The 9354-nt window shown below is 40.1% G+C and overlaps 1 protein-coding gene across 3 annotated transcripts in view; it reads right to left on the bottom strand.

Annotated features, from left to right (window-relative positions):
• DYNC2LI1 (dynein cytoplasmic 2 light intermediate chain 1) overlaps window positions 1–7426 on the bottom strand; it is a 37000-nt gene extending 29574 nt beyond the window's left edge. For 2 of the 3 annotated variants that reach the window (XM_032239441.1, XM_032239443.1), the window contains exons 1-2: window positions 7253–7351; window positions 4791–4908 (exon numbers count right to left, since the gene is read on the bottom strand). In XM_032239441.1, the coding sequence (XP_032095332.1) occupies window positions 4791–4908; window positions 7253–7260 (126 nt within the window). In that variant the 5' untranslated portion in view covers window positions 7261–7351. Of the gene's footprint in view, window positions 1–4790; window positions 4909–7252 lie in introns of all 3 variants that reach the window. The other variant, XM_032239442.1, reaches the window with a different exon arrangement.
• Between the last annotated feature and the right edge of the window lie 1928 nt (window positions 7427–9354).

Genomic DNA, 9354 nt, shown 5'->3' with positions numbered 1-9354 from the left:
AGAGAGAGAGAGAGAGAGAGAGAGAGAGAGAGAGAGAGAGAGAGAGAAACAAACACACAAATAAATTTAGAGGGACATTAGTCTGTTAATGATTATTTCTAGTTGATGGATTTGCAGGTAATTAACGTTTTTAAGAAAATTGGGATTTTCTAATTTTCCTACACTGAACTTGTATCAGACGTAGCATACTGTAAAAGTTTTAAATTAATAAGGGCTACATTACCTAAAAAGTAATGTACTCTATATATAAGAAAGTAGAATAAGAATTGGAAGGAATTTTAGATAATATCTAGCCAATTTCCTCACATTTTCATGGTACACTAGTATTGATTTAAATCACCTCCCTTTTTTGTTTTAGAGACAGAGTCTCATGTTGCTTAGGCTAGAGTGCAGTGGCACGATCTTGGCTTACTGCAACATCTGCCTCTAGGTTCAAGCGATTCTCATGCCTCAGCTTCCAGAGTAGCTGGGATTACTGGCTTGCACCACTATGTACAGCTAACTTTTTATATTTTTAGTAGAGACGGGATTTCACTATGTTGGCCAGGCTAATCTCGAACTCCTGGCCTCAAGTGATCCTCCCACCTCAGCCTCCTAAAATGCTGGGATTACAGGATTGAGACACCATGCCTGGCCTTAAATCACTTTTATTACAATTTCATATAAATGTATAGTACTATGTGGTTACAATTCCAAATTAACATAAACTAATCTGGGAACTGAAATCAAGTTTTAGATTATCACTAAAATTACAACCCAAAATTTTAAAATTTATTAGTATACTCTGGTCCCCTGAGAATGCACCCAAAGTCTCATTGGTTTCCTAATTCAAGAAACATGGACCTAGTAGAGACCATCGAAATGAATCCCATCTTCCCTCCCATTGCCTCAATCACTCCAGATGTCCAGTCCTCTCCTCTGACCCATTATTCCTGAAACTCTGAATTTCCTAGTTCTCTACACATCCTTTAATTTGGCCCAATAATCCTCTCCTGTCCCCTTTCCTCTAAAATCCTTCTACTCTATGACTCCAAGTCCATGGCTGGCAAACTCCCTGATATCTCAACCTTTTCAGAATATTCTCTCTACCTGTTGGCCTTAACTAAAATACGACTTTCCCTGAACCCCATCCTCCGGAGCCTTGTTCAACGAGGCTATTTATTCTCACTACCCTACATATTTTAAGGTCCACCTTGCTCCCCAGTGCCACCTGTAAACAACTACTTTACCTCCCTCCTCTTGCAAAAACCTCAGAGGCTTGTATCAGTTTACCACCATGGTTGTTGTCATCTCTTTTGGCTCACAATCTCCCTTACTTCGCAGCTACTGTCATGAATCTTCCTCACACCCACATAGATCCTGGCAATGCACCTGACATCCCGACCTCTCAGTGCATGCCTCCTAATGGAGGCCTTTTCCCTCACTCTACTTCTGCCACGGTCACTTCCAAGGTTACATCTTGAAGCGTTCCAGTTTCACTGGCAACTGCACTGCTTCCAAACTCGCACATACACACAGCACATCCTCTAACCGCTTCTTCAGGCATCCTCATTGTAGTAACTCTTTGGTCTTCACGAAAGGTCTCAAATGTCCATTGACACCCCCTCTGCTAACAGTCGCTCCTACGTCAGCTTCTTCTACCTTCGCTTCTCTCCTTTTCCATCTCAGAGTCCATAGTTTATCATTACAATCATCTCTGGTAAATATCATCCATGCCCTGGGCTCCCTCACTTTGCATTGCACTTGCACCCAGCCAGCAAAGCCACCCCAGGTAATCACCTTCCTCTTCTATGCCTGCACCCATGCAAGTGAGTGATGGTGGAGAAAAACCATGTACACTGGACAGATTAGTATCATATTAATACCCATCATCAAAATGGCAGTCAACAATGACTGACAATCCTATTACATTTCTCTAGTATGATCTTTCTCCCATTTGTCACAGTACCTGTTTCATACATTTTTCTTGAGCATCTTAGACTACTCAACACTCTTCACTTGAATTACTTCTCTTTCCTTCCTTCTCACCCTTCATGCTTTAGTCACCACCCTCTTCAGGAGGCTTTCTTATTCTCCCAACTTTTTGGGTGAGTTAAGTGCCCTCTCTGTTTTCCTCCACAGCATTTGTCTCAAGGTGTTGTCATTGTTGGTATACAAGTCCTCATGCACAGGTTCCTTCCCGGTAGAGAATGTCTTTCATTCCTGTTTCCACAGTGTCTAGCAGAATGGTTAGCATATTAAAAGATGTTTGATCAATGTCAACCAAATGGATGAACAGATGGTTGGAAGGAGAAAGAGAAGGCACCAGGGCAGTTGGCTTCTTTGGTAAAGGGTAACTAATTGAACAATAGAAGCATTAATTACTTCATCTTCCAAAATAATGTTCTTCATGAAGCAGAATCAGATATTTTTTTTCTTTTTTGAAACAAGGTCTCCCTCTGTTGCCCAGGCTAGAGTGCAGTGGCACAATCACAGTGGCTCACTGCAGCCTTGACCTCCTGGACTCAAATGATCCTCTCGCCTCAGCCTTCCAAGTAGCTGGGACTAGAGGTGAGCACCACCACACCTGGCTCATTTTTGTATTTTTTTGGTAGAGACTGGGTTTCACCATGTTGCCCAGGTTGGTCTCGAACTCCTCAACTCAAGCAATCCACCTGCCTCAGCTTCCTAAAGACCTGGAATTACAAGCATGAGCTACCACACTCAGCATACTTTTTAAAGAACAATACCCTCGAAAGCTTTAGATATCTTAAGGGAGTTCCCAACTCATCAGAAACAAAATTACTTTTGTTACTAAAAACAAAAAACAGCTTGTATATGCCCTATACAGCCATCAAGAAAAAGGGCTGGTTTCACAAGTAGCAAACAGAACAAAACAAGACAGTATCATGACTACAAAGGAGTCAAGAATAACTGTTACAGAGATTTTGTATGTGAGCATTTGTATGCTGGAATTGGTAATCAGTACCATTAGTATAAGCCATTCTGTCTAATATTCTGTGTATACAGAATGTTTTTGTAATAGAAATTTATTTTCTATTACCGTAAGACTAGTACTAGTTATTTACTCATTTATTTAAATTCATGTATGTACCTACATGGCAGTAGGAGACTGCTAAGTCCTATGCCTAATATGAAAATCACAAGCATCATAATAGTAAACTCATGAAATAATATACAGCCAGGTGTGGTGGCTCGTGCCTGTAATCCCAGCACTCTGGGAGGCCGAGATGGGCAGATTGCTTGAGTCCAGGAGTTCAAGACCAGCCTGGGCAATATAGTGCACTCCAACTCTACTAAAAATACAAAAAAATTAGCCAGACATGGTGGCACACGCCTGTAATCCTAGCTATTTGACAAGGTAAAATCACCTGAGCCAGGGAAGTTGAGGCTGCAGTGAGCTGAGATTGTGCCACTGCACTCCAGCCTGGGCAACCAGACTGAGAGCCTGTCTCAAAAAAAAAAAAAAAAAAAAAAAAAAAAGAAAAAACATGCTTATATACTTTATACTTATATAGTTGGGTTAAAATTTTAAAATATAAATGATCCCTATGATAATTTAATTTAAAAAATTAAGTTTGAATTTTAAGAAGTGGGCCAATATGAAAACTCTGGAAAATAAAGAAATTAAAAACAAAATAAAAACATTAAGTGATTAAAATTTTACTATCCATATTTCTAATTTTTATTAGAATATTTTATTTACATATTTGTATAATTGGGATTATATTATGTATGACATTTGTGTCCTGATTTTTAAATTCAGATTATACTCTTACATCACTAAAAATTTTTTTCATGGTTGTATAGGTATTTCTCCTAATAAATGTAATCTCAATGTTGTATATAAAACCCCCCCAATGGAGGGTGTCCATTTGTGCAGGGAGGGCCTTCTGGGACTCATCTGAAGACAAGACAGGTGTTCAGACTGCCTGGGCACTGACAACGCCCAGTGAACATGTAGCCTTGCTGATGCAGAGTTTAGTTTCTGAAAGCTTCATATTTGTCAATGCCCTTATGTGGAAGCATGGAGCACAGAAACTGAACCCCACACAGAAATGAGCTATAGCACTGCATGAATTTGAACCCCACTGTAGGAGTTTGAACCCTACACAGAAATGAGCTATAGCACTGTATGAATTTCAGAATCCTGTAGCTGGCAAGCCTTGACCTTCTTGTGTCACCAGCCATTTTGCCTTCCTGGCAGGAACTTTGTGGGCCAAAGTTACAGGAAGACATGATGGATATGTTCCTGATCTGTATGCTCATTTCCAAACCTTTTGCGTATGCCTGGCTAAGTAAAACAGAAACTGACAGCAAGTGGGGAGGGGTCTCTTCCTACCAGTCAGTGGTCCAATGGAACTGCTGCCGTCTTTTCCCCACATTTTTCAAAATAATGAATAATTCTTTGACAAACATCCTTGACACAGTTCAATTATTTCTTTAATGAGATTTCTAAAAGTAAAGTAACAATCTGAAATATAAAATTGTTAAGATAGCGACTTAAAGACTGACTTGGATATTTAAATGAATCCTAGCTTTTATACTCAATTGTGGTAGAAGACCTGAATATTTTCAAATCATGAAAAAAATAGTTTAAATACATTTTTCTAAAATTTTGTTTACTATTATAGTTTTTCCTAGATTAATAATAAGCACTTTCCAATTCACGCTAAACCAGATTGGTCATCTGGTTAAAGTGTTGAAGTATCTACATAGTAATCAAAGTATTAAAAGATATTTTACCACTGGTTGTTAAATCATCACAATTGAAAACAAGAAAGCATTACCGCATTTTTACTGCCAATGAAGAAAACAGATTTTTCTCCAATTTCTACTCCATCACCTTCATTTCCATTAATTCCTCTTTTTTCCACTTCAGCTTTTGCAATTTCCCAGAGAGTTTCACTACATGAGAAGCAGAAAATAAAAATTCAGAGAAAAAGAATTTTCAAATATTTATTTCAAGCTCAGAGATAATTTATTTCAGTAAAATTTATGACATAAATGAACATTATTTTCTGAGGAACAACAATTTGGTAAAACATCTGAGGATGAGTCATTCTACGATTTTGTTTTTCTTTTGTTACTTTCAACTAGTTCTTTGAAGAATACTGAAATTGATAAGCAGAGCCTTTATCACCAGGATCTGCGGTTGTCTTATTTGGGGCTTCCCCTAAGGTTCATAGCTGGGTATGTTGGCTTCTCAGACACACTTGAAGGTACAATGACTTTTGGGAATGTACATCTTGAAAACCACAAACATTTAGGTCACCTAGGAAGACGGGGAAAGTACAAAATCGGTGTATCAAATAATCTTTGCTCTCTGAAAAGTTTCTTCTTTGTTTCTTAAATGTTTTAGCTAAAAACTTTTTTTAAATATAAAAGTATATGGGAGGCTGAGGCAGGAAGATCACCTGATATCAGCTTAAGCAATATAGGGAGACCCAATCTCTACAAATAATAATAATTTAAAAATTAACTGAGGCTGGACGCGGTGACTCACGCCTGTAATCCCAGAGGGATTACAGGATCAAGTGATCCACCCACCTTTGGGAGGCCAAGGTGGGTGGATCACTTGAGGTCAGAAGTTCGAGACCAGCCTGGCCAACATGGTGAAACCCCATCTCTACTAAAAAATTAGCCAGGCGTGGTGGCACACACCTGTAACTCCAGCTACCCAGGAGGCTGAGGCATGAGAATCACTTGAACCCGGGACGAGGTTGCAGTGAGCCAAGATTGTGCCACTGCACTACTGCCTGGGTAACAGAGCGAGACTCTGTCGAAAGAAAAGAAGGAAAGAAGTTAGTTGGGTGTGGTGACATTGTAGTTCCAACTACTAGGGAGGCTTAGGCAGGAGGATCGTCTGAACCCCGGAGGTCGAGGCTGCAGTGAGCATGATAACATTACTGCACTCCAGCCTGGGTGACACAGTAAGGCCTTGTCTCAAAACAAACAAAAGGTATAAAGAAAGGAAAAAAAAAAACGCTAAAATCACGGACATTTTGAAAACCATCCTTTCCTTCATTTCTTTACATACATAATTTTACACAATAAAATCATATATATATATATAAATTAAAGCCTAAGTGAAAATGCAATATTGAACTCAAAACTACGGGCAAGACCTGATAGGTCCTAGCCTGATTCTGCTACTTTCTATGGATGTGAAGTCGGGCAAATTACCTAACCTCTTTAAATCCTTCATCCCTTTATTAATTAAACAAATATTTATTGAGCATCTAATATATGCAATCCTCTGTGCTATTGCCCAGGCTGAATTGTTTCTCTATCGCTAAAATGCCAATAAAAAAGAAAACCAGCTTTATAGGATTGTCATAATTTTTAAAATAGGTATTTAGTTTAGGGAATGGCCTATACAATTACACAAATTATTGAGGGCTTATAATTGTTACTATTCAAGAACCAAGAATAAAGAAAAAGGGCCAAAACAGGAGTCCTTAAATGTCTGCACTAAAATTGATGCATTTATTTCACAGGTGAGCCTTCAGAACTCAGTTTAGGCCTGTTTGCTCCTCATTTATACATTCTTTCAGAATGTGAGGATCTGCTTTCCAAATACCCAGCAGAGAGGAGAGATGGAGGTGCTGGAGTCAGGCATGTCACCTAACTATAACCATACCTTTATAACTGGCAATTTTCCACACTAGCCCAAGGGGAGAAAAAGATTTATCCTGCTCTGTGAGGCACTCACTCCCTGACCCCTCTCCCCGACATGCTTATAAACTGTCGAGAGAGGGTTTAGGACTATCCTGAGAACAGGTAATTGAAATGACCATCATAGAATTGAAGAGCTAGAAAATAGTTTACAAACCCTCTCCCGTTTCCCCCGGTAAGTGTGAGGCTGTACTTTCCATAGTGCCTTTCAAGCTTCCCCTCACTTGCTACTGCGAATCTCGCATCAGGAGGCGAGGCCCCTGGGCAGAGAAGGCTCTGTGGTCTAGCTCATCGCTGAATGCCCTTCTCTGGGGGCAGTCTCTGGCCCGCAAGAAACTTTTATTCAATCACTGAAGGGTGCAGTTGCTGATCTTTCCAAATCTCTTACTTTTCTACCTAGGGTACTTTCATTCCTGTTTGCGGTAGAATCTTTATGCTCGAGGCTGATACCTGGGTCCGAGACCATGCAGACCCGAGTGCATGCAGACCACCCCCACAATCTTCTACCAGGGGCCCTGCCTGGGTTTCCGCTCCCCAGGAATAGTCTCAGCAGCTTCTCCCTCGCAGGGAATACCTGGGCATCGTGGCCCGGCTGCCGCAAACGTCGCGGGCTCGGAGTAGGGCCCAACCTGGAAGCAGGCGGAGAGTTCTGCAAGGAGTCTGGGAGTGAGGTCTTCTGGGTTGCCATGGGAGCGACGTTGCGGCCGCAGTTACGTGAGGAGAGGAGCGTCATGGGAAATGTAGTTCTCCGGAGTCCTTTTACATCTCGCACGCAGCGTCAAGCCTTAGGACTGCTTTTAGATCCCAAGTGTGTAAACCTTTCTTACATCCTAGAACGAGGTGATAAGGGGTTCCAAACCTGGGATCTAAAAGCAATTGTTTCTGGGCTGGAAGTGTTCTTTTATTTAAAAAAATTTTTTACTGTCAACTATACGTCAGGGGTCTCTGCTCCCTCTCGTCTTTTACTTTTTTCTTCCCAATCCCCATGATTTAGGAATAGAGGGTAACAATCTCTTGAGCTGTTTTCCAGTAATTTACTAGAAGCAAAGAATCTCCAGACTTTAAAATTTAAAATAAGGCATGTAATTTTAATATTTTCCAATTTTCCTGATGTTTAGTTGTTTCAATTTTTATTCAATAGCACATGATGTATTTATTAATAAATTAGTGAAGCAAGTGCATCTCCTACATACTTCATTTACCTTATGAATGTAGATTATTTTGTTTTGGAACTTTGTGATCTCTTTATAGATCTTCAGAAGTGTCCAAATAAATAACAAACATTGAATAATTACTATATGCAAGGCCCTATGCTACATAGAATAAGGAATAAGGAGATAAGAAAAGATCGCTACGCTTAAGAAAGACATACTCAGCTAATTATAAGCACCTAAGGAAGTTAGTGATCTAAGCTATTGTATAGAGGTACAAAAATTACATGAGGGCAAGTGACTAATTATGCCTGAAGGAGATGATGAAACATTCATGGCACTGATAGTATTTGGTCTGTGTTGAATGCTGAGTAGACCCAGGCTTTCTAGCCTAACACTCCCTCCCTCCAATCCTCTGCTATTCAGCTTGATTTCTGTGGTGTGATGTTCAAGGACGTGGGCTTTGGAGTGAGATGGACCTAGGCTCAAGTCCTGACTCAGCCACGCTGGCTAAGTTGCCACATTGCCACATTGCCACATTGGGTAATTCACTGAATTTCTCTGAGCCTTAGTTTCTGATCCTGTAAAGCAGGAAAGATTGTGAATCTTAAATGAGATAAACATAGGTAAAACATAACTTATGTGTGTGTGTCACACATTATAACTGCTTAATGCTTGTTATTATTGTGTGATAAGCTGCTGGTCAGAAACTTTGAACAAAGAAACACGAGGAACACATTTCTGTAAATTAGGCTGATAGTTGATAAAAGGGTGTTTATTTCAGATAAAGTCATTGGGAACAAAATCCTCCCAACATCTAGGTGTATTTTGGAGACACAAGGAACACTAAGTTGCACATAGGAAGGGAATTAATGGGAGTAGAGCTCAGCGAAGAAAGGATGATTTTTAAAGGAGGCTTATACATATGTCATTAAATCAGCAGCTATAGCCTGGTGCTAAGCCAGCCTATAAGCTCACAAACTGATATGGGACAGATCGTAATGAATTGTATGTAATGATTTGGGTTCTAGAACTTCAGAATACTTTTGCATGCTAGTTAGGAAGGCCTGTTGATATTGATAGCAATAATGACAGCTAACATTTTTGCCAAGTGCTTGCTATGTACTGGGCACAGTACTAGTACTTCAAAAGTACACTTGTTTGAATAACTGGGAGAGGTGTTTGAAGGAGGGAGCTTGGTAACAAGGAAGATGAAGGCAGACCTGGCTGGGCCCTGATCAGCAGAATTGATTCAGGATTGATTCAGTTAATCTGAGCAGGTGAGTTCCCCTTTCTTCCCTAATTCCTCTTCAGGCCTTCAGGCTTTCATACTCGGGCAAAGAAAGTGACCCTCCTGGGTAGATGAAGATTGTTATTAAGGTAAGAATGGAAGCAGAAGGAGACAATTTCATGCTGCTTTCTGAATGGAATGAGCAACAGTGCAGAAGGGTAAAGGCGAGTGCAGGGTGTATTTGGGAAACTGAATAGTTTGGGATGGGATCATTTAAAGTGCCTGGTGGAGCTA

This window comes from Sapajus apella, unplaced genomic scaffold (genome assembly GCF_009761245.1).
Source record: "Sapajus apella isolate SASKATOON/1434 unplaced genomic scaffold, GSC_monkey_1.0 scaffold44, whole genome shotgun sequence".
Classification (NCBI taxonomy): Eukaryota; Metazoa; Chordata; class Mammalia; order Primates; family Cebidae; genus Sapajus; species Sapajus apella.
This window is presented reverse-complemented; position numbering and strand designations above follow the sequence as displayed.